The sequence below is a fragment of the Xiphophorus hellerii genome, chromosome 6, assembly GCF_003331165.1.
Source record: "Xiphophorus hellerii strain 12219 chromosome 6, Xiphophorus_hellerii-4.1, whole genome shotgun sequence".
NCBI lineage: Eukaryota > Metazoa > Chordata > Actinopteri > Cyprinodontiformes > Poeciliidae > Xiphophorus > Xiphophorus hellerii.
In genome coordinates, this window is record NC_045677.1 from 9,599,472 (window position 1) to 9,625,058 (window position 25,587).

A 25,587-nucleotide genomic window follows, 5' to 3' on the forward strand; every position below is an offset into this window, starting at 1 on the left:
TTAGCAAATCAAATCACTCCTTAAAAATAATTTTTATTTTTTGGCCTTTATATGACACAACAAGGCCTGACATTGCAATCTAGTTGTGCTGTCTTTAATTTATTGGGTTTTATTCGTATGTGCATTTTGGTGCAGTTAATAGCTGTTTATAAAGTGCTTTATAAGTAGATGTTGACTCAATTGCCTTCATGATATCCACAGAAAATGTAATTATTTACAAAAAGAACATACAAACAAGCCATATTCTAACAAAAGTTTTGTTTTTATTAAATGGATATGTACAGCACATCTTAATCATGAGAATTCTCTACTTTGTTCCAATTCTGAAAAAAAAAAACCCACAAACACATAAACACAGGGTGTGCTTTCAGTTCCCGAAAAGTTTCCAACGTCCGCTTATTGCACCAGAACCTAAAGACTTCAGTCCCACGTTTGACGTTCAAACGTTACGAGAAAAAACGGGCAGAGAAAAACGAAGGGAAAACCTGGACCAACATCTCTGAACAAAGGCAACCCAAAACGAAGTCGCTCCACAAACGCTTTCGTCACAAACAACCCAAAGGCGGCCTCTAAAAATCCTAATAAAATCCATGATTTAGAAAGGAAAAATCTTTAAAAACAGACTAAAGAGTTTATTATGACTGCGTGACGTTTGATGTGCACCAGAGGGATAAAGCAGGAACTTCAACACGGCGTTACAGAAGCACAAAACCCTCGGGGGGTGGGGGGAACGTTCGGTTACTGACGCGGTAAGAGGTGAGGCTCCATTGAAACCCATTCAACTTTACGTCCGGGTCAATTCCAATACCTGATCAGCAGAGCGGGTTCTTTTCCCCTGATCCACTCAAATGTCAAAAAACAAAAAAAAAACCAAAACAAAATAGCAATTAAAGTGAAATTAAAACCTCTAGGGAAACGGATACTGTGTTCAGAAATGTTTCCCATAAGAAGAATAAAATCCTTATGGAGCGATTCCTCAAGAAATGTTGAAATGTAAAGAAAAAAAATCTAACAAAGTCTGATTCTTTTTCCATATGTTTTTTTTTTTATGTTAACCCAATGCAGGGATAAAATCATCCTAAAGTGCACGCCTTGATAAAAATAAATCGTCACTAGGGGACAATGCATGAACTGATCCATTTCAACAGGTTTTAGTTTGCAGCTGAGTAAAGCCAGATTAATAGTGAAACAATATTTTTGGTTTTGTAGTAAACAATTCCAACAAAGGCAAAAATGAAATGCCAAAAATTATTTTCAGTGCGACTCCTGATGGGAGCCTGTACTCCCAACAGGAGGATTTAGGTTTTTCTTAGATTTTATTTTATTTTTTCATATTTAGTTTTATTATTTGGCAGTGTTAAAATCATTTTTAAACTTTATAGTTTAAGAAATAGAAGAGTGTGGGACAGCAAAGCTTAAAAAAAAACCTTAAGACAAATTTTGAAACATCTCCGTATGAAAGATCTAGAATGCTTATCCGATCCTTAAGCTCCTCTACAGCCAGAAAGGAAAGAAAGAAAGAAAGAAAGAAAGCGAAGATCTCTGCAAAAATCAGGAAACCTAAACGACAGACGAGCAGACAGTGACGGGGAAAATTGCTGGAAAAAGCAAGTGACGGAGGCTGCAGCGGAGAAAATCTGAGCCAAGATTTGAGGTCCCTGAGAAAAACGATCCGGGTTTGTTTGCTGGAGATTTCCCTGAACCGACGGGATTAAAAGCGCGCTGTGACCTGCGGCAGGGCTAATGCGAATGACCCCTGACCCCCAACGATGCAGTACGGTGAGGAGGACCGAATGGAAAAACCCTCGCTTCACTGCAGCACATTTAAGTCAGGCTTTCGCTATGGAAGCCCAAATGTGCCACAATTTCCAATCTAGATAAATCCTTAAATAATAGCATGTCCTTTAAAATTGAAATCATCTATAGAAATAACTTAATGAATGTAAATCCAACATGCCGTTAGTAAGAATATTTACAAAAAGGACGTAATATTTAATAATTATTTCTGGTTGCAAACTTTAACATTATGACTTTAAGGGCAGATGTGGAGCAACCACTGCTTTTCACAATATAATCTGACATGCTGTGAAGATGAACCAATCAAATGTTACATTAGCATTATATCAGATTGGAACAATTAACTAAAGAAATATAACTTTAAAATGAATTTCACATTTAAATATGCATTTTTCTTTACACATTTAAATAATTAGGAGCATATTTATTTGTTTATGAAATGCAACTTATTTCCCCAGACCTTCAATTATAAAACAAAATAAAAAATTATTTAAAGATTTATTTATTTAGTGTATTAAATTGTGGTGCTGGCCGATCAAAGCAGGTCGAATAAAAATCAGTGTCCTGCTAAAGAAATATGAAATTACAAAATGCCCAAATCTCAACAGGAAGAAAAAACTAGGAAAAATGACTTGTGTCGACTAAAATGCATTTTTTTTTTGTTTTACGTTTTCAAGGCAGTGTTTTACCTTAGAGATCTTTCTGTAAATTTTCCCCCTGAGGGAAATTAATTAATTAATTAATTAATTGCAGTTACAGTGATAAAATTAAATGGGTTTTGTCGCTTTAAAAATGCTTTAAAAAAAAAAGAAAAAAACATTAAAGTGCACCTCTCCTTGAAAGAGCAAAACAAAAGATTTTAATGCCCTTTTAAAAACCTACAACTAGATCTCCAGGATGCTTTTTTAGACGAACCTCAAGTTTAAATGTCCCTTCAGATGTTTGCATGTGTATTTTGATAAACCCAAATCTGTTTGAAATATTTGTAATTTACTTTAAAAAATCCTGTCTAATGATTCTTTCCTCTATAGTTGTGCCGTACATTCCTAATATGTTAATGAAAACAAATTCTGCCTGCTCAGTCCAATATGTGAGGTAAAACTGATCCTCAATGCTATGTTACTTTAGCAAAGATATACATATAAAAAGAAATCCTACAATTGCAATAAAAGATCTGCTCAGCTGCCTGTTAGCTTAAGACACGCTGGGCATATCTAAGCTTAAAAAGGCATCTCAGAGAGATTTGCTGATTTCATCTGGATCGAATTTTAAAAGAAAAAAAAAATGTAATTCCATCACCCGCTTTCTGTTCTAAAATGGCAGAGAGACGATGATGAGTTTTTGATTCAAAGAAACAACTTAAGAAAAAAAAAGATACGTTTTTTTCCTCCCCCCTCCAGCATACAGAAACACAGACCCAGCTCACTCTGATACTTTAGTCGCCTCAAAGTTAACAGCTAACTTCCTGTGCTTCCTCTTGGAGGCGGAGCTAGGGGCGTGGCCTGCAGCGGGCCCGCTCTGTCTGGGAGGCGCGTGTTGGACCGCCGTCTTCGTGGAGACGGCGTCTGCCGGGCCGGGGCTGGACGAGGCGGGGTTGCTGTTGGCCTGGTGTGTGTGTGGCTGGTGTGGTTTGCTGCTCTGTGATTGGTTCTGAGGTTGCGACTGAGCAAAGCTCTGGGCCTTCTGGGATTGGTTCTTGGCAACGGTTTGGGCGGCGCTGTAAAACTCTCTGGTTTCCTGGTTCTTCTTGTTGGCCGATGCTCGTTTTTTAGTCACCTGTATCAGTTTGGAGTAATGGAGGGAATGAACCGAGGATGAGGTTTATACTTAAACGACACAGAAATACTGAAGCTTTTCTTCCAGCTCACCTGTAAGGGGATGAACTGGTTGTGTGACCCAATGTGTAGAGGGTTGGGAGACGGTGTGTGGACGGCGCCGGGGAAGGTTCCGGGTGCTGCGTAGAACGGCTGGGTGGGGTGGCGGTGAGGAGGCAGGGTCATCCCCCACAGAGGGGAGGGGCCGAAGCCCTGAGAGGACAGCAGCAAACCACCTGGACAGAAACTAAATTTCTCACTTACGTCTTAAGAGTTTTTTTTTTTTTTTATAAACTGAGATTTTAAATGGCAGACCCACACAATGCTAGAAAGCACAAGACTCTCACAAAGACCAAGTAGCACAGCAGACAGTTCAGGGAGAAAGTTATGGATTCGTTATTTGACAGCATTTTTCAAGAGGTTATTTGGAAGTCAGAGCTGTCTGAACATTCTTTCAGCCCAGGTTCCAGACATGGACCCAGCCATGGTCCCGGTCCCAGTTCTAGGCTTGGTCCCAGGCCTGGACCAAGCCCTGGTTCCAGACATGGACCAGGCCAAGGTTCCAACCCTGGTTCTAGGCCTGGACCCAGCTATCCTCCCAGACATGAACCCGGCCCTGCTTCGAGCCCTGGTCCCGGCCCCCAAAGAGCCCCTTCAGAAATTAAAAAATCCAACTTGGCAACCAGTTTCACAACCTTGTCCGAGCCCTGGTTCTATGCCTGGTTCTAGGCATGGACCCAGGCCTGGTTCCAGACATGGACCCAGACCTGCTTCCAGCCCTGATCCTGATCCCCAAATAGCCACATCAGAAATAAAAAAATCCAAGATGGCAACCAGTTTTGCAACCTGGTCCCGGCCCCAGTTCTTGGCCTGGACCCAGCCCTGTTTCTAGTCCTGCTTCCAGCCCTCTTCCCAGACATGGACCCAGCCCTGGTTCTAGGCCTGGTCCCAGACCTGGTTCCAGACATGGACCCAGCCCAGGTTCCAGGCCCGGTCCCAGCCCTGGTCCCAGAGATGGACCCAGCCGTGGTCCCGGGCCTGGACCCAACCCTGGTTCCAGACATTTACCCAGGCCTGGTTCCAGTCACGGACCCAGCCCTGGTTCCAGGCCTGTTCTCAGCCCTGGCTATAGTCCTGCTTCCAGCCCTGGTCCCGCCCATTCTTCCAGCCCTGGTCCCGGCCCTCTTCCAGCCCTGGTCCCAGCCATTATTCCAGCCCTGGTCCCGGCCCTCTTCCAGTCCTGGTCCCGACCCCCGAATTTTTTAATTCAGAAATTAAAAAATTGAAAAAATGAAACCAGTTTCGCAACTTGGTCCCGGCGCTGGTCCCAGAGATGGACCCAGCCCTGGTCCCAGATATGGACCCAGCACTGGTTCAAGGCCTGGTCCCAGCCCTGATTACAGACATGGACCCAGTCCTGGTCCCAGCCCTGGTCCCGGAGATGGACCAAGCCCTGGTTCAAGGCCTGTTCCCAGCCCTGGTCCCAGACATGGACCAAGCCCTGGTTCCAGATATGGACCCAGCCCTGGTTCCGGAGATGGACCCAGCCCTGGTCTCAGACATGGACCCAGCTCTGGTTCCAGACACGGACCCAGCCCTGGTTCCAGACACGGACCCAGCGCTGGTCCCAGCACTGGTTCAAGGCCTGGTCCCAGCCCTGATTACAGACATGGACCCAACCCTGGTTCCAGTCCTGGTCCCAGCCCTGGTCCCGGAGATGGACCAAGCCCTGGTTCCCAGAGATGGACCCAGCCCTGGTTCCGGACATGGACCCAGCCCTGGTCCCAGAGATGGACCCAGCCCTGGTCCCGGGCCTGGACCCAACCCTGGTTCCAGGCCTGTTCCCAGCCCTGGTCCCAGAGATGGACCCAGCCGTGGTCCCGGGCCTGGACCCAACCCTGGTTCCAGACATTTACCCAGGCCTGGTTCCAGTCACGGACCCAGCCCAAGTTCCAAACCTGGTCCCAGACATGGACCCTGCCCTGGTTCCAGTCCTGGTTCCAGCCCTGGTCCCGGCCATGGACCCAGCCCTGGTTCCAGTGCTGGTTCCAGCCCTGGTCCCTGCCATGGAACCAGCCCTGGTCCCGGACATGGACCCAGCCCTGGTTCCGGAGATGGACCCAGCCCTGGTTCCGGACATGGACCCAGCCCTGGTTCCGGACATGGACCCAGCCCTGGTCCCAGAGATGGACCCAGCCCTGGTCCCGGGCCTGGACCCAACCCTGGTTCCAGGCCTGTTCCCAGCCCTAGTTCTAGTCCTGCTTCCAGCCCTGGTCCCAGCCCTGGTCCCAGAGATGGACCCAGCCGTGGTCCCGGGCCTGGACCCAACCCTGGTTCCAGACATTTACCCAGCCCTGGTCCCGGGCCTGGACCCAACCCTGGTTCCAGGCCTGTTCCCAGCCCTAGTTCTAGTCCTGCTTCCAGCCCTGGTCCCAGCCCTGGTCCCAGAGATGGACCCAGCCGTGGTCCCGGGCCTGGACCCAACCCTGGTTCCAGACATTTACCCAGGCCTGGTTCCAGTCACGGACCCAGCCCTGGTTCCAGGCCTGTTCTCAGCCCTGGCTATAGTCCTGCTTCCAGCCCTGGTCCCGCCCATTCTTCCAGCCCTGGTCCCGGCCCTCTTCCAGCCCTGGTCCCAGCCATTATTCCAGCCCTGGTCCCGGCCCTCTTCCAGTCCTGGTCCCGACCCCCGAATTTTTTAATTCAGAAATTAAAAAAATGAAAAAATGAAACCAGTTTCGCAACTTGGTCCCGGCGCTGGTCCCAGAGATGGACCCAGCCCTGGTCCCAGATATGGACCCAGCACTGGTTCAAGGCCTGGTCCCAGCCCTGATTACAGACATGGACCCAGTCCTGGTCCCAGCCCTGGTCCCGGAGATGGACCAAGCCCTGGTTCAAGGCCTGTTCCCAGCCCTGGTCCCAGACATGGACCAAGCCCTGGTTCCAGATATGGACCCAGCCCTGGTTCCAGATATGGACCCAGCCCTGGTTCCGGAGATAGACCCAGCCCTGGTTCCGGAGATGGACCCAGCCCTGCTCTCAGACATGGACCCAGCTCTGGTTCCAGACACGGACCCAGCCCTGGTTCCAGACACGGACCCAGCCCTGGTCCCAGCACTGGTTCAAGGCCTGGTCCCAGCCCTGATTACAGACATGGACCCAACCCTGGTTCCAGTCCTGGTCCCAGCCCTGGTCCCGGAGATGGACCCAGCCCTGGTTCCGGACATGGACCCAGCCCTGGTTCCGGACATGGACCCAGCCCTGGTCCCAGAGATGGACCCAGCCCTGGTCCCGGGCCTGGACCCAGCCCTGGTTCCAGGCCTGTTCCCAGCCCTAGTTCTAGTCCTGCTTCCAGCCCTGGTCCCATCCATTCTTCCAGCCCTGGTCCTGACCCCCGAATTTTTTAATTCAGAAATTAAAAAATTGAAAAAATGCAACCAGTTTCGCAACTTGGTCCGGGTCCTGGTCTCAGAGATGGACCCAGCCCTGGTCCCAGATATGGACCCAGCACTGGTTCAAGGCCTGGTCCCAGCCCTGATTACAGATAATGGACCCAACCCTGGTTCCAGTCCTGGTCCCAGCCCTGGTCCCGGAGATGGACCAAGCCCTGGTTCAAGGCCTGTTCCCAGCCCTAGTGCCCGGAGATGGGCCCAGCCCTGGTTCCCAGAGATGGACCCAGCCCTGGATCCCAGACATGGACCCAGCCCAAGTTCCAAGCCTGGTCCCAGACATGGACCCTGCCCTGGTTCCAGTCCTGGTTCCAGCCCTGGTCCCGGCCATGGACCCAGCCCTGGTTCCAGTCCTGGTTCCAGCCCTGGTCCCTGCCATGGACCCAGCCCTGGTCCCGGAGATGGACCCAGCCCTGGTTCCGGAGATGGACCCAGCCCTGGTTCCGGAGATGGACCCAGCCCTGGTTCCGGAGATGGACTCAGCCCTGGTTCCGGACATGGACCCAGCCCCGGTTCAAGTCCTGGTCCCGGCCCTCTTTCAGCCCTGGTCCCGGCCATTCTTCCAGCCTGGTCCCAGCCCTCTTCCAGCCCTGGTCCCGGCCCTCTTCCAGTCCTGGTCGCCGCAATTCTTCCAGCCCTGGTCCCGGCCCCCAAAGAGCCACTTCAGAAATTAAAAAATTGACAAAATGCAACAAGTTCCGCAACATGGTCCTGGCTCTGGTTCCAGACATGGATTCAGCACTGGTTCTAGTCCTGGTCGCAGAGATGGACCCAGCCCTGGTCCCAGATATGGACCCAGCGTTGGTTCAAGGCCTGGTCCCAGCCCTGATTACAGACATGGACCCAACCCTGGTTCCACTCCTGGTCCCAGCCCTGGTCCCGGAGATGGACCAAGCACTGGTTCAAGGCCTGTTCCCAGCCCTGGTCCCAGACATGGACCAAGCCCTGGTTCCAGATATGGACACAGCCCTGGTCCCCGGAGATGGACCCAGCCCTGGAACCAGCGCTGGTTCCAGACATGGACCTAGCCCAGGTTACAAGCCTGGTCCCAGCCCTGGTTCCGGAGATGGACCCAGCCCTGGTTCCAGTCCTGGTTCCAGACATGTACCCAGCCCTGGTTCCCGACATGGACCCAGCCCTGGTTCCCGGACATGGACCCAGCCCTGGTTCCCGGACATGGACCCAGCCCTTCTCCCAGCCCTGGTTCCAGCACTTCCTCCAGTCCTCCTTCCAGTCTTGGTTCCGGCCCCCAATGAGCCCCTTCAGAAATTAAAAAATCCATGATGGTATCCAGTTTCGCCACGTTCCAGATTCGTAGATGTCCAGAAAGGCATGCCCAATTTTCTGAAAAATTGTTGTTGTAGGTGTCTCCTCCAACAACAGGGTCTCTTCTTGTGTGGCATTCTTTAACTCTTGTGCCACCCTGGATTTCGTTCTGTCCATCTCTACTTTTAGAGCCACGATGTCCTTGTTGAGTTTATTATTTTCTGCTTCCAGCGATTTAATTTTTTCTGCCTTCTCTCTCAACAAATTCATTGCCTTTTGTTTTGAAATGTCGTATGTCCGAAGAAGGAGCACATTATTTCTCTCCATGGCCTCATATTTGGTTTTCCATTGCTCTACTTTATGTGTGGCTACATCCAAGTCCAGATCGAGAAGCCTGAATTGTTTTTTATAATGTTCGTTGCTGTTCAAAAGCATCTCGTTCACCGCCTGCCAGCTTGTGGCGTTGTTGTCCTTGCTAGCTTTTATCCTCTGGATTTTTACCCTTAATGTTTCCACCATGTGTTTAAGCTGCTCGTTCTCTTTCTGGAACTTCCCACAGCTCTTCTCTAAAATATCTATTTTTTCCATCAAGAGAAGTTTGTTTCAGGTCCCTCTTGAAAATGAGATCTAGATCTCAACGGGGTTTACCTGATTAAATAAATAAAAAATAAAGGAATCAGGAAAAGTTAAAACAATGCCATTTGAGGAGTTCTGGGTAAAACATTTTACAGACAAAGTTTTTTTTAAATTTTTTATCTTGAATGCAAAATGGATATACTTTTTGATGCTTTGAGGTGCTGTTCTTCCAGAGAACGGCCTCTTTATGAGATGACAATTATTCGATTACTACAATAGTTGACGATTATTACAATAATCGGTTAATCCGATTAACTGGTTAAGCCCTAAGAAAAACAAAAACAAAAACATGCAGAACTTCAATTAAGTTCTCTGACTGTGGATAAAATTTGATTTCTAAATCATACTGACCTGAAAAAAAGCATAGGAGTTCCCTCAATTCCTTTGTTGGGCTGATTTATTTATTTATTTTTAACTTTTGTCCAGATAAAAAAAAAAAAAAATGTGGCAAAGCAACAACTGGATATGGGTAATTCTTTCTTCAAAATAATTGCTAAATTTAGCCAAGTTTGCCCAAGTGTGGCTGTGAGGATTTTCCCAGTAAATCAGAATCTCTCACATTTAAACACATAAGCAGCTGTCTGTACCGAGGCTCCCTGCCTCGCACTCTAAGATGCAGATGATAAGAGCAACACACTGACCTTGCTGGCTGAAGACTGGCGGCATGGCCCCCATTGGCGGCGGCTGCATCTGAGCTATCCCCGGATATAGGTGAGGAGGGAGTGGGAACCCGGAGCCCAGAGAGTTCTACATGTAAACATGAAGTCAGACATATTGTATGTTAAGAGTATTAAAACATCCCGGCACGTAAAACACTGAAGTCTGAGATCTTCTTCAGTAAATTGTGAAGCATTTACCAGTCTTTGGAGGGCAAAGAAGGCAGCTTTCTCCTTGGCTTCATTTTCTGACTGACACTGAGGTCCGTGAATCATTAACCCATTGGACAGCTTCACCTGACACACTACCGGACCCTTTGGGGGACAAACAGTGAAGCACAACAAGTTAGATCCCAAAGTGAAACGAGTGCCGGATCTAAGGTGGGGAGCTGTGAAAAGGTGTTACCTGTCGGTTGCGGATAAAACTGAAGTCGGGCGGGGCCATGCCCACGCCCACGCAGAAACAAGCCAGCTCCGACACCTTCCCGCCCAGGGCAGCGTGAGCAGAGGCAGCCGGCGCTGGAGAGGCCAGCGTGACTGATTCCCCAGGAGGGTTGTTTATTGTTGCAGCTGGAGGGGAGAAGCGTACGACGAGAAACGTGTCAACGTGGATTCCCCACTGCGCTGCCGTGGAGACGTGCAGCTACATACCCAGCTTCTTGCTTGATCGCCTTCTGTTCTGCTGCTGGCCAGCAGAGGGAGCTGTGTCTACAGACTCCTGGGATGTTGGACTTCCTTTTCCAGCGCCATCAATCTTCAGCATCTCCTTCAGAACCAGGGTTCCTTTCTACAAAACCCCACCCCCCCCCAAAAAAACATATTCAAACTCAGGCTTTTTAGTAAACTGCAAAAACAAAATCTTAAGTATTTTTTTTGTCTAGTTTCTCATGCCAATGTCTTAGCAAACGTGACATAAGACAAAACCAAAGCAAGATACAGAAGCTTGATTTAAGTAACTAATTCCTTAATATTGATGAAAAAGTGCCAGTTCCACTGGCAGATTAATTTATAACAAAACATTTTCCCCACGTTCTAAGTTAATTTGTCTACCAATAGAAGATGCACTTTTTCTTCAATTTTAAGGAATTAAAGGAATTATTTAATTAAAGCAAGCCTCTATACCTTGCTGAAAAGTTACTTTAAATTAGTTTGTCTTACTTGAAGTATAATAAGATATTTGCACTGGAAACTAGACTAAAATTACTAGGTATGATTTTGTGTTTTTGCAGTATATGACTATTTTTATCATAAGGTCATGCAATCACAACCTTCTGTACATACCATGGCGAAGGACTGGGGGGACAACGGACCATCTGACTGGTTGCTGGGTTCCTCCGGAGGGGCAGGAGGCGGTGGCGTTTGCTGGTTGCCCTGGGAGATCTTTAGGTTTGCAATGAGATCCTCAAACTCAGTGGTACCCTGTCGGAGCACAAACAGGAGAACGGTTAAGCAGAACGGATCATTTTGGGTTTTTTAGTTGTTTTTTTTTTTAAACATAATGGAAAATAAAGATGTCAATAGTAGTTTGTGTTCTTTTGAACCTTATTAGCTGTGTTCTTTGGAGGGAAGAAGGAGTTGACGTCTTCATTTTTCTTTAATAGTCTGATGCCACCGGCTGGAATCTGCATAAATAAACAACAGAGTGTGTTTCCTTCTTATAGAGCATGTGTGTCAAACTCAAGGCCTGAGGGCCCAAATCCAACCCACCATAACTTTGTACGTGGTACTAGAGCTCCTAAACAGAACAGTTGTGTGTTTAAGTATAATTTTATCCATCAAATCAAAGCAGTTTTATCTGTATACTGGCAAAACAAAGACACTAACATCATTGTGCCAGTGAGCTGGAGGTTGGCTGGGAGGGCCGGTCTTCTGGAGCGATTGCCACACGTTGCTGTACTCCTCTTTAGACTGGATGGAGACACAAACACAAGGCTTTATGCTGTTTTAATCAAGCTGACGTACACGAAGCAACATGTGGTACTTACCTTAGCTTGTTGTTTCTGGTTGGGACCTTTAGATGGGGTTTTGTTACCCTGAGACACCACGGGGTTCTTGTGCTGCAGACGAGGATGTGCAGCAGTTAAAATCGAGAATTACTTCATCTCGCATAATGTCTCCAGTCGTTCCCTCTCTCACCTGTGTGGGTACAAAGGGCGAGCGAGGCGAGTGATTCAGGCCCGCCAGGCGCTGCATGCTGAAGTTGGCGCTGGTGGCCGGTTGCGGTTTGACGATGGCGGTGAGTTTGTGAGAGCCGTGGTCCAGCCGGGTGCCGTGGGACAGGTTGATGAGAGCGCAGGGAGGGAGGCGGTAACCGCGGGGGGAGACACACCTGAGCAGAGAGACGGGACGTGTTTTGGTCTCATCTGACCAGAGCAATGCCTGCCTGCACAAGCCTGCTGGGAAACTTTATCACGTCTGGCTGCGAGTTTAAATGGCGTTCATTGAGACGCTCAAAACTTCGCATTCTGTTTGAAATGCCTCCACGTCTTTATTCCTGAACACGGTGCTTCGATTCTTGGTCTTCATGATGTTTCCTCACTAAATTCACTGGAAAATTAAACTAAACTAGGCACAAGTGTGCAAAAGAGTATTAGGGCCACACTAAGAAAATAAAAAAATAATTTATGACAATAAAGTCATAATATTACAACTTTTGTTTTTATTCTTGTAATATATAAACTTTTTTCTCATAATTTTATTTTGTACAATTTTTTCCTAGTATGACTAATACTCGTACAGTTGGACTTAATTTACTCATTATGATAGACGCATTATTAATAGACTTCATGAATTTGTGATCTCTGGTTTTCTCCTGCCTTTCATCTCTGCTGAGAAAAATTTTAGAGACCTGAACCAACTTGTTTTTTCTTAGCTTTACCAACATCTTTTGAAACAAAAAACCCCCCAAACAACCTAAAAGCACACCAACTCACCTGATGTTAAGACCTCCAGCAAATTCCTCATCAAACAGAACCTCATAGAGAACCTCAGCCTCACGGTCCGCTGAAAACACAATGATTGATGTTCTTGAAGTAATATCCTTTTTTTTTTGTCTATATCTAGATTATATGTAAAGTTGAGTGCTTCTACCTCCTTTAATGCCGATGATCGTCCCTCTGTGTCCCAGCGGGACGGTGAAGCTCTCCCTGATGTTGACGACTCTGTCAAACAGCCGGTACTCGGCGTCGGGGTCCGGGACCACGCCCTGCTGCTGCTCCAGGGGCTACACACAAGCAGCATCGCATTTTATTCACCGCATAACAACCAGCGACGCAACAAACTAGCAAGAGGCATCACTGACCCGAAACAGGAGATGAGGCTTGACCGTCACACGGACTTTCTTGGTGCTCTTCTTCATCTGAGGGAGGAGAAGTTACCGTGAGACAGATCCAGCCAGGACAAAGACAACGCTTTGTGATTAGAAGGAGCAAGTCACAGGATGAGACTCTCACCTTGGTCTTTTCCACGGCTTCCTCGATCTTCTCCACAATGGCGGAGTCCAGAACCTGGAGGTCACATGATGCCCTGCTGGTGGAGCTGACTGGATGACTTTTCAACCAGGAGGTGATTTCAGCCACCTTCTCCGCCCTGTAAAAGGAAAGCAAATAATGAATACCCTTACACACGTGAAGGAGTTAAGCAAGAAATGTTATTTATGGCGTGCATCAAGCGTTGAAAAGGAAAACACCTTTCGGAAAACAGATATTTCTACAGTGAAATCTCTACACATCCTGCTGCAAAATGAAGACAAGAGACCAAGAACCAATGTAGAAACGTTCCCAACAAAGTGACATCTAAGCCCTAGAATGAAAAATCTGAATCCATTTAAGACTTGTTCAAATGTATGTTTTCAGCAACCAGTGGGAATGCTGGTAAATTTCCTCAACAGAATTCCATTGTCTCTCTGTGGAGGCATCAGCTATTTGGACTTCAGAAACTGTTTGGTTACTGTGTGGTTGTTGGGTTTTGTTTTGGCAGCAGGATATAAGAAAAACAAACCACATGCAATAACTCAGGTGAATTAGTACAAGTAAGTAAACAAAGACTTGAGTCTACAATGTTGTTGAGCTTTGGGGAAAAATTGAAACAAGTTGAATCCTTTCCATTCCGACGTTGTTTTATTGTAAAAACTTGAATCTGGATGAAAAACCTGTCTGCACGCAACTGTTTCTGTTCCACAACTTTAAACAAAAAATATATAAAATATATTAATGGCAAGTGGAGAATGAATGTGATGTATTTTTATTCACGGCTTATATTTTCTACTATCCAAGAAATTCTTTGCGTTACTGATTTTGCTCACATTTTGAGATATCTGATCTAACATTCATTACAATGCATTGATCCAAACATGTAGCCTGGAGCTTAATTTAGCTCCTGGCTTCTTGGGAAAAAGAAGGGGGAAGTTCGACTCTCTAAACGTCTGGTTTGTTAGGTCTGAATGTTTTCTTTGTCCTCACCCGTTCTGATCCGCTGCCGGCCAGATGTCGTCTTCGTAGAACACGTCGTCGTGACTGTTTCTGGACACTGCATCAAAAACTTCAGAAAATCTATGAAAATACAAAAAAAAAAAGTTGAAGTCAAGAATGGGTATCTGTTCGCTTTTTGACACAAAGAAAACAGATGCTTTATCCAGCATGACGGCACAGAATGGAGCCGGCCGATAAGTGGAGCCAATCTAAATGCGCCATAGAGTCAAAATCTGCAGCCAGGAGTTTGACAAAAGAAAACTTAGCAGCAGATTTAGCGTAGCAAAGAAAGATTGTACCTGTCCAGGTATTCAGCAAGCAGCTCCTCCACAGCAGCAGAGTACAGCCACTCTTTCTCTGTTCTCTTGGTGTACCCAGGAACCTCCTCGTTCTTCTTGTTGAACTTCAGGTTAAGCCCAACGTTAGCTCTTTGCTCCCCGCATGGACTGTACACAGTGAAGACGTATAAAGTACGCTCAGCACAAGAACAAAGATCTGTATTTGAAGCAAACCAACAAACATTCAGACACAAACTTCTTCTTGGAGCCCCGGCCGATGAAGATGCTTCCCGAGAAGCGGGAGACGAGGTAGCTGCTGACGCTGAGGCGGGAAGCCAGGACGTAGCCTGGGCAGTACTTGACCGAGTATTTCTGGAAAAATTCACATAAACAAATGAGGACGGACGCCCGTTCCGTGATTTAAAGCGACACGTCTTCACAGGGTCTTACATGCTGATTCTGGATTAAGTGTTCCAGCTGCGGCTCATGAGGCACGCTGAAAACCACCCGTATCCGACCGTCTTTGATTACATCTTGAGAGTCTTGAACCTGAAAGAAAAGTTTAAAGAGCGGCTGGTGTTAATTCGACTAATACAACCTAACTAGCATCATTAAAGGGAGTCTTAGAGATTAGAGAGATTGTGATTTAAACAAGCTGAACTTCAGTTTACAACAAAAATCTAAAGTAATGGAAAAAAAAATAGTAATTGGATTTTATGGTTTGTTTTTATAGGCTATTAGCTTTTTTTTCTTCCATTTTTGTGGGCCAAGTACAGAAGCAGAACTTAGGGCAGATCAATGATCCAATCCCTTAGAAGTTGATGACTCACCTCTCCCATGGCACCATAGTAAGGGCTTCCCACCATGAAGACTGTCGTTGATGGAGGAAAAAGTTCATCCAAACTCTTAAAGCAGGTCAGAGACGAATAAAAGGCCTCGATGTCCTGAGAATGAGGGGAGAATTAACGTTATTTACAAGCTACATGAATTTGACGTCCATGTTCTATTCGAAAACTGAACAGAGAGTAACGCTAAATGATTGCTATCAAGAGCAAGAAGTCCTGAAAAGGATATCTCAACTTCTTATACGTAGAAAAGATATTTGTGGGGAGTTTAACATACGACGCCTTGCAGCATCGTCTGCTGAACAACTTTGGTCTGAACTAAATTCCTGCACAAGTAGGATAAAAAAATTTAAGTCGTGCTTTTGACTAGAACTGCTGCCTCAGTTCTGACTGGCGCGTTATTTCACTGTGTTTGTATGCAGGTACCTTAACCACAGTCTGGTAGGCAAATGGGAGAACCTGTTTGGCCCACTGTTTCTCCAGCTCCACCACTCCACTGGCTTTAGGGACATACTTCCTTCCTGTCAGCATCTGACCGTACAAAAGCACGGTTGTCTCGTTCACTGCGATGCCTTTCCTTTTGAAGAAACTGAGGGAAAAAAAGCAACTTTAATCTAAGACAGACAAATTAATGAAAATGAATTGTTCTGCTTTATTGGTAAGCACGAATTACTGTTCAGTGATTCCCTGGACATCCTTCACCCAGTCCTTCTGCTCTTTGTCAGACAGATAAGATACTTTAGTGGGTGGAGGACTAGACGGCCTGTCATACACTTGTTGGACTCCAGGAGGCTCCTCTAGAGCAAATCTGAAAGATGGGTTGCAAAGTTTTGGTTGCTTTTACTAAATTTAATTTTAGATTTAACAAAAGATAAATGAGGAGGGGAGGCATCTAAAAATGCATTTTCAGAATGTCAATATTCTCACTTGGTTTCTCCATCCGATACTGCAATAACACGAGCTTCCTCTAGATGGGGCCAGTTGACAAACACAGGCTTCCCCAAAAGGTCTGCAGCAACATGATCACATATCTGCAGATATAGAGAAGGAAAAAATAAAATAAAACAGTGGTTGGATATGAAAACAAAGATCGTTGCACAATTCTCTAACACAGAGAATTTCTGTTCTTAGTAGTGACCAGTTCGGGATTTTTCAGACACAAAAACAAATACTCACCGTTTCCCCATCCTGACTGGGAAGAATGTCCAGAATCATGTTTTCTCCTCTGCTGCTCTGCTGGAACACGACCACTCCGCTCTTCTTCTTATAAAACTACAGGCAGTGAATGAGAAAATATCAGAAATAACAGGAAAGCGAAAGAAAAAGGATTCGAAACCTGGATCAAACATGTCATACTTGCAGAGTTTAAATATTTCTTTCAGAGCTGAGAGAAACTGAAACAAACCCTTCTTTATGGACCTCAGATAAATGCCAAATTTGAGCTGAAGTAACTCTAGATTGTGCTAAACGTCAACAGGCTCCCCCACCTTGTGCTTGATGTGGTGCAGAGTGGGGAAACCGCAGAAGTATAAAGTCGAGCGGTCGACGCGCTTGCTGACGTGGTCTGATGGCACATGCCAGGCATCCAGGGGGATCAGGACTTCCCTGGAACAGTCGAAGAAACTCCAAGTCACAGGGTAGACATTTTCTGAACACCCTCAAAAGGTATTCAGCTGTGGCCTTTTCAGAAACTGCAAGGATAAAATGTGTAAATGTACCTGGCATGACAATGGATGATGTTTGGGAAGAGATGCGGCAGGGAGGAGGCGTATGTGAAGTCCATGTCTGGGTCGTAGGAGTACAAGGCACACTCTGAGTGCCGGTTCCTGGCCTTCTCTTCCTTCGTCAGTTCGGAACTGAAAGGCTCCATAGCTGCTAAAAGGCACGTCTTTTTCACAAACGGACAGACAAGTTAATAAGTTTGACTTATGGCCTCAAGTTCACTGTGTGTGCGTGTGTGCATACCTCGTCTATGAATGGAATGAGCACCACAGCTTCCCACTCCTGCTGCTTTCCATTGAGGTCAGTTTTGAAGTCAAGAGGATAGTATTCGATAATGGGAGAGTTTGGACTGGTCATCAAGTCCTAAAAAAAATAAATAAGAAGAACAGATTAACATCTGAATTTACTATTTTACTGTTCCATACTTTCTTTTGCCCATTTTTATACTACAATTACAAAAAACACTTGAACTGCAAGCAGTTAACAGATTCTAAGCCCTTCCCAGCAAAATATTAGGCATTTCCTACAGGGTTCAGACTTCAAACATGGAAGCAACAAAGAACAACATCTGTAAAAGGCTTTCAGTAAGAAAAAATTTCAAAAATTAAAAATACTTTTTAAACGTCATTAATTGCTGAACCTGTAAATCCATCAAATGGGAGACATCTTCAAAGGACATAAAAACCTCTGTAAATCCACAATAATTTCAGTTCAGTTCTCTCCGTTACTGAGTGACATATGTTAAAATAATCGGTGTGAAACTGTAATAAATGAACAAGTAAATAAACAAACATAGCAAATAAAATGTTTTGTTCACATATTTTTTCATATATGATCCACTGAGCTAATTATTTGGAACACAAACCATCCTGGACTAAAAAAAAAAAAAAGGCTGAGCCGTCTCTAAGCGAAACTTCAAAGTTTCCCGCAAGAAGTTTCATTTATAGGCTGCATGAGAAAGTTTTGTGTTTCAGCCGTAACGAGAATGAGGACAAGGATTTCTCTGTGATTCATCGCCACACGCTGACAGGAGCATTTCTAGTGGAATATGCACCAGACCTGGGGGAGAATATGATGTAATATCCTGTTCTCTTGTTTCAGTATATACCAAGGCTGCATTATTTTGGGTCCAATGTTATTTCAAAGCACTTGTGAAGGAACTTTAAAGTGAAAAACCTCAAAAGGAAAACTTATGTCAGGGAGCTTTTTTTTTTCTATAAGGACTATTGCATGAGGCATTTCATGGGTGTGATGTTCTGTAAGTTTTGGGGGAAATGTTTGTGTCTGAACAGCTGACACTTATTAATTATAGCATGCCCATCTGTGTCTAATTCAGAAAGCTGAGTTGTAAATGTTAGAATTACATTCTAAATATTATTATAGTCTCGCTTCAGTTTTATTAATGTTTCCCTGTGTCAACTCTGTGAAAACCTTTGTACTTCTCCTTGCCCCATAGCCAATCAGTGGGTGGAAAAGGCGAATAAGTGTAGTTCCTTTATACGTCCACACGGCGCGCCTCTGAGCATGCTGATAGACTTTGTGTTGGTGTTTGAGTAGTTACCCTGTAGCCCTCTGGGAGCAGCTCCTTGCTGGCAGCAGGCAGGACAGCCAACAGCTGTTGGAAAGGCATGAAGGGTTTCCCAAGGTCAAAGGTCAGCTTCAACTCTGATATGTTTCGGATGTCAGACAGAAACGGGGCGTAGTGGAAAGGATAGTACCTGCAGAGGTGTGCACATACATTTAAACCTTGATTTCAAAATGAAAGTGAGATCCGTTTCCAAAAGGTGAAAGAATGTCAGTGAAACTCAAACTCAGATTAGAAATAGTTGCTGTAGCAACCCTCACTGGATGAGAGATGCACTCACCAGCTCCACGACTGAACACCATGGTAGTAGTAGTGAAGAATCCACTGGATGCCTTCCACATAGCATTTGGCTTGCTTGGCGAGAAATTCACTGCAAATAATTGGAATCAAAACGTAGCTCTACGTTACCAATAGGTGAGAACTGGTGAAGTGATCAGTGATTTGACGTTGGGTTTGTCTGGTAACTATTGTTCTCTGAGCTTGGTTCATTCAGTTCTGTGCCAGTCAGAGATGGCATGCTGTGCTAGTTTAAGGTAGCACGCAGGTGGGCACGCATTTTGCCACGCTCAGGTGGGCAAATATAATCTGAACAAAGCAGAACTGCTGACAATCACCTATGCTCATGGTGTCACTGAACTGTCTTTGGTTAAATAGCGCCTCGTAATTTTTTTTGTCAATAAGAGGAAACACAAAGCTGTTTGCTCCATTTAAAGGAAGCTGCCACAAAGGAAGCTGTTGTATTTGGGTTTTATTACCCGTCTATTCCACAAATCGTGAAAAAGCACAATGATGAAGGTGGCTTTCAATTCAGAATTAGTTTAAGATATATTTTTTTAGTACAACTCAAATTTAAGACTTTGTAAGACCTCTTTAAGACCATTATTGACAGAATTTAAGACCTGCGATCAACATATTAATCACAGGTCTAAATTCAGGGCATATTAAAATGTCTTTAATTTATTTTTAAAACATTTCAAAGCCTTAATTTTGGATACATAAATTTAAGACTTATTAAGGATGTATGGGCACCCTGATTTTAGATCTGATTGATGTGCCACAAAGCTTTAAAATAGTCTGAAAAAGCCTGATGTATTCAACAATGAACAATTCTTTAATGCCATTTAGCATTTAAACCACACTCAACTAAAACCCTGGAGTAAGAAAGTCTCATTCACAAACAAGTAGTGAAATAGAACAAAGCTCAATTTGTATGTTTTTGTCATGAGAAACTAAAAAAAATAGTTTCTCATGACAAAACTCATAAGAACTCAATAATTTGAAACTCAATAATTTACCCAAATTCTTGTTTTTATGTCCATAATTAAATTCTATACTTTTGCATCAAAGCCCAGCTTCATAGTCTCCAGAAGAATCTGTTTTAACTGGTTGCACAACCTTTCCTCCAAAACATTAGAGTGTCGGTCATGTGACTGGATACAGTTATCAAACGCTGCCACCTCTGATACATATTTTCACTCTGCTCAACCCTCTGGCACTTTGTACTGCTGCGCCAGCATAAAAAAACAAAACAATAGCAGGTGTGTTTGGAGACACCTACACAAGACAAACCACTCTGTAATTTAGCTACAACCAACAAGCTCCTAAAGGTAAATAAACTGAAAGCTAAAACCAGGCAGAGGCCATTCGAATCCATTCTCACACTACTTTTAGAAGTAGGAAACATAACTATCATGTATCAGAACAAACACAGTTCTGATACATGATAACTATCAGTATCAGAAGTATGTTTCCAAAAAGAAAAATTGTGCTTGCCAACTATTAAATTGTGAATTATTTGAATGACACTCACTCAGACACCACATCCACGCCCATCTTGGTCATATAGTATGTCCGTTTGTATTGTCTGAACTCTGTTTCAAACATCTCATCTTTTTCTTCCTCCTCCTCTTCCTCATCATCATCTGCCATGTCTTCTTTTTCTTGTTCAGTCACTTTTTCCGATGAGGTCAAGGTGGTGAGATGAATAGAAGAGTCCTTTAATTTATTAGAAACAACAATTTGGAGTGAATATTACAAGACATTTTTTTTTTAAATTACCCAAGCTAAGAATCAAACATGGCAGTTTCTTTAAATTGCTGCTTTCCTACCTTCGTCTTTCTCCCAGCTCGGATCGCCGCTTCCTGCTCGGCTGCCAGACCGGCCGACTCGTTCAGGTATTTGTTGCCGACTTTACTCTCGAACCACTTCAAGTCTACAAACACCTCGCTAAAGTGTTCCCGGTCAAACTAGAAGGATACAGAGGAGTGATGGAAAAAAACAAACTTTTTATTCAAGATTCCTTCACATTTTTCATAAATAAAAAGGGAAAAAAGGACATGGAAAGAAAGGAAAGAAAGGGAGGAAGAATAGAACGAAGGAAGGACGGAAGCAAAAATGGAGAAATAATTGAGGGGGAAGGAATAGAGAAAGGGGGAGGAAGCTAGGACAAAGCAAGGATGGAATGAAAACACGATGGAAGGACATTAAGAAAGACACAAATGTGCAACAAAATAAGGGCACAAAAAATTTAAAGGTATGAGGGAGGAAGGAAGGACATAAGGGTAGGACTTAAGGAAGGAAGGAGAAAAAAAAATCAAGATACGAGGAAGAAAAAAAAAAAGGAAAAAAGGAATTAAAGGCAACTTTTTGATGACTGCTTACCTCAGAAAGTTTCTCCAGGTATTTCTCAAAATTTCTGAGGTTTAAGTAGCCATTCTCATTCAGGTAACCTGCAATTACAAAGAGATTTCTGTTTTAATCAATAAACAGTCATCATGACGTACGAGATAAAGAAAGCATATTGCTACATTCTGATGTCAGTGTGAATGGAACATTCAGAAATTAAAGCTACACACACGTGAAGGGCAATATCAACAACCGGACAGACTCTGGCACATGCAATCAAACATGTATTATGTAATATAATTATCTGAGTGTGTGTGTTTGTGTGTTAGTGCCTCACCCCCCAGGCTGGGTAGTACACTGACGTAAGTTTTGTACAGCAACGGCAAAGCATCATGATTAATGTGAAGATGAGGGAGGTGAGGAATGAAATCATTTCCTACAAGGAACCCCATTAAAATCCAGTCGTCTATTATTCGCTCCAGATCATAATCAGAACCCATATGATGCTGAAAAACAGTCACAGACACAAGAGTTTAGATTACAACGAGTATAGAGTGTACTTCAATAGATGACTTGGCCATCTTCCTCTCTATGCAGCACTGTTTGTAGCTCTGGAACATTTTTTACACTTAAATCATCTCTCAATGGTTTTCTAAAAGTTTTTTTCCCCTTCAAATAAAAATCAAAAATTGAAATGTGTCAAAGCATAACCATGTGATAAAATGGCCCAGTCAAAGTCAAGATTAGAAAGTCACTGTCCATCCAACCTGACTGAACATGAGCTATTTTCCCAATGGAAAATGTGCAAAAAATAAATGTCTACATGAAGAAATAAATATATTTGAAAACTAATTATCCATCTCCTTTCTACTTTGTGTCAATCTATCACATGAAATTTAAAGAAAATATTATTTGTGGTTGTAACAGAACAACAGAAAAAAGGTTGTCCTCTAAATAAATAACTTTATTTAGAGTCATTTATTTTAACTCTAAATAAAATGTTTCTTCTGTCACTGAGGGGACATAAGCTGTTTGCATTGCATTTGGGGTTAACCTCAGAATGTCACTTTTCATGTAAATGTACCATTTGGACAGCTTTGTGTTTAAGTGCGTCACACCTTTAGCTCTGAGAACTCGTAGTCGATGTACTCCCTCATCAGAGACAGATGCAGCAGGTGAAAAGTCGTCTCCTCTGGAGCCGTTATTCTGGAAGAGAAGAGAAGAAACAAGCTGGGCTTAAAACACTCGATCAAAACAGCCCAAAAGAACAGAAAATGAATACAGAAAGGAGAGAGAGAGAAAGAGAGGAAAAAAAGGAACCTTTTCTGGGATTTTTTTCCTCCAAAGCGGACTTCCTCTCTGAGCAGGGAGAAATTATGCTCATGACTGGTTAAACCCAACATGATCTACAAAGAAAAAAAAAAGGGACAAGATGAGCTTCAAAAGGGTTTGAGAAGCAAAAGAGTTTGAGAAGCAACATCCTTGCTTTTACACCAACTGAAAGCGTACCAGGTCAGCATCCAGCCCATACAGGCAGTGTCGGGTGTTGGGATCATGATTCGGTTTGGCGTTCTCAGAACGGATAAACTCCATGATCTTATGTTCTCCTTCACCCGGTGTCTAGAAAAAACCCCCAGAAACTTTGACGTCAACTCAAGCCATTGCTAACCTTACATTTAAGCAAAACGTACCTCATGACCCGACAAGAAGACTTTGACGTTTTGCCACAGCTTGTCTGTAGACACCTTGTTGTGGACAAAGTACTTGAGCTGTTCCTGTAGTCTCGCCATAAAATCGGTGCCTGCAAAAAGTTCAGAAGAAAAACTGTGTGAAAATTGTTCCGCTACGGGAGATTGGTAAGAATCACACAAGATAAAAGTCTTTAAAAAAGTCAAAATTAAGACAACGAGTCAGAAAATGACTTTTGTTTTTTAAATAAGTAATGTTTACAGTGGGGAGAGCTTTAGGCCAACCCTACCAGGAGTGATACAGTTGGAGTCGAAGCGAGCTTCTGTTGGAAGAACCTCTCCTTTGTCCAGAGCCTTTTTAATCTTCTCCTCTGCTTCTTTGGCGGACCTGGACGCAAACAAAAAAAAAAAAAAGAGGGAGTGGTCAGACTAACAATAACAGGCTGAGTCTCTGCTTGTATTTAGATGGATTTCATCTTTAAAGTACAAGGGGTAATTGTTCTATTTAGGCTACTGTAGTTCATTTTTAATCTTATTCAGGTGAGATGAACTGAAAATAATCTATATTTGTATCAAAATAAAAAAAATGCAAACAAAACAAAAAAAAAAAGAGAAAAACTACAAAAATATACAGATTACATGCATTGACCTCGTCCATTTCTACCTGAATCTGCGTCCTCTCTGCTGGTTCATCTTTGCCCTTGGTGCCACACCATCCACAGCCATGAAGAAGACCTTGCGTGGCTTGATGATCCGAAACAGTACCTCCAGGTAATGGAAAATGTCCGCAAAGATCTTCTCCTCGGAGATGCGAAAATGGACATCTTCGTCATTTGGGTGAGAGCACTGGTGGATGATGCCATTCATGTCCAGATAAAGGTTGTCGAATTCTGGAATCTGCAGGTAGAAAGAAAATATTAAGTCAGTAGCTCATGGATTTTTAAAAACAATGTCAAAGTAAGTTGTATGAATATGTATTTTACTGGTGACATAATATCACACTGACATTTTTTTGAAAAATCCAGCTTTTTCAGTACATGTCTTTAAAATGAGAAATTATATATGTTTGGAATTGGTCATTTAGTTTTATTTTTTTCCAAGTTGATCAAAAATGCCTAGGAGTTTTCATGCAGTAATTTATAGCATCGTATTTCCATTGGATGTGAATATAATCCTAACCCAAACAGTCGCTCTTCAATACTGCAAAAACAAGAGAACATGCAATTTAAGTAAAACTGACCTAATATCATATCTACAGGAACAATTCAAAGAAAGATAATCGAGGACCCAAAGTTATCCCATTTAATTAAAGGAATGTGAATTTGGGGAATGCCAATAAATAATAATAAAAAAAAGACAAAATCTCCAACATTTATTCTTATAGAAATCCACAAAGACTGGAATGTTGAGGAAGACAAGTCAACCTTTTGGAGCTTTCTGTATGGTTTTATATTTTCAGTCTATTGAACACTACTGGAATTTTAACCTAGACTGGATTTAACGTTGACATTTTTCGTGGAACAATAAAACAATTTAAGTGCTTTTTGCACATCATTTAATGGGGAGTTTATAAGTGCAATACCCTGTCGGTGTGTGTTATTTTTCCAGACTGTGTCCACTTTCTAACTATTTAATTTTCATTTTACAGTAGATGTTTTTCTTCAAGGCTCACCAGACAAATCATCATCCATAACAATCAGCAAAATTAGCGGGAAATGCTTTAAAGTATAAAATAAAGCTGTCAAGGTTTTTCTTTTTTACTTGCAGAAGACCATCTGATGCAATAAGAACAACACTGATGAAACGACAGTAGAAAAACTGAAATACTACGCTGAGTCACTGATGTGGAGCGATTTAAGTAGCCCCACTTCACCACGAAATGTGAGCTAAAACAATCAGTGCTGTTTTACACAAATGCAACACAGCGCAGTGTTTCACTAAAAACTAAAGTTATTATTATGCTCTGCCCCTTGCCACAACTTTATGTTGCCCGCTGCTATCGCGATACTACGGTCAGACACGTCAAATGACTGAGTTGTTGTTTGGAATTGTCTTGCTCAACAATCATCCGAATTACAAGTTTTAAAATATTAATTTTAACATCAAGTCAAACCGTGCGAGGAAATAAACCAAACCAGCTCACAATTAGTGAAGGAATGTGGCTAATGACCTTGTGTCTGTAATGTGTTCAGATAATACATAAACTGTGGATTGTTTGGAGAAATAAGAGCCGTTTAGTGATAAAGAAAACACAGAGGAGCTACGTGGATTAAAAAGTTTCGGGCCGCCGCAAACAGCTAAAAGCTTCCCTACCTTGTGTTCTTTGACAACTTCACTGAGACAAGGATAGCGTTCAGAAATCCAGCGGTAAAATTTCGGCACCCCCATCTTTACTAGCAAACTTTGAGCTTTTGTATGAGCACGGCAAACAGTCGAAACTGGAAACGAGCCGTTTAGGCACGAACCCGACCAAACAGAGTGAAGGTTTGATAAAGAATCGGTAAAACTCGCTCTGTTTTGTTTCCAACGGCCGCTAACTAGCTTGTTGTCCGTAGTCCGACAGCTAAACTATTCCGACTGTGCTCGGGAAACGAAGGTTCCGGGATCATTCGTCCTTACCTCGATTACAGAGAAATGAAACTTAAAATACAGCTTTAAAAAAAATAGTCTTGGAAAAAACCTTGCAATTACAATCACATGCTGATGTCGTCTTCTATGTTTTTCGTTGGATCCAACTTATATACTTTGTCTTGAAGT

The 25,587-nt window shown here is 43.6% G+C and overlaps 1 protein-coding gene across 1 annotated transcript; it reads right to left on the bottom strand.

Annotated features, from left to right (window-relative positions):
• Positions 1-243: 243 nt before the first annotated feature.
• On the bottom strand, positions 244-25,402 carry xrn1 (5'-3' exoribonuclease 1). The gene is made up of 40 exons (XM_032565704.1): positions 25,144-25,402; positions 23,495-23,727; positions 23,121-23,218; positions 22,834-22,943; positions 22,652-22,762; positions 22,463-22,548; positions 22,261-22,348; positions 21,480-21,648; positions 21,179-21,246; positions 20,626-20,763; positions 20,328-20,512; positions 18,798-18,887; positions 18,494-18,650; positions 17,176-17,295; positions 16,929-17,098; positions 16,698-16,815; positions 16,387-16,482; positions 16,138-16,241; positions 15,884-16,018; positions 15,637-15,799; positions 15,196-15,309; positions 14,816-14,914; positions 14,622-14,737; positions 14,387-14,533; positions 14,079-14,168; positions 13,071-13,206; positions 12,920-12,976; positions 12,709-12,841; positions 12,552-12,621; positions 11,755-11,947; positions 11,604-11,675; positions 11,443-11,526; positions 11,160-11,240; positions 10,900-11,037; positions 10,270-10,405; positions 10,025-10,188; positions 9,820-9,933; positions 9,604-9,709; positions 3,666-3,847; positions 244-3,573 (listed from the first exon to the last, which is right to left on the bottom strand). The coding sequence occupies exons 1-40, from the start codon at positions 25,216-25,218 to the stop codon at positions 3,220-3,222; spliced, it is 5,100 nt and encodes a 1,699-aa protein (XP_032421595.1). The 5' UTR covers positions 25,219-25,402; the 3' UTR covers positions 244-3,219.
• Positions 25,403-25,587: the final 185 nt, after the last annotated feature.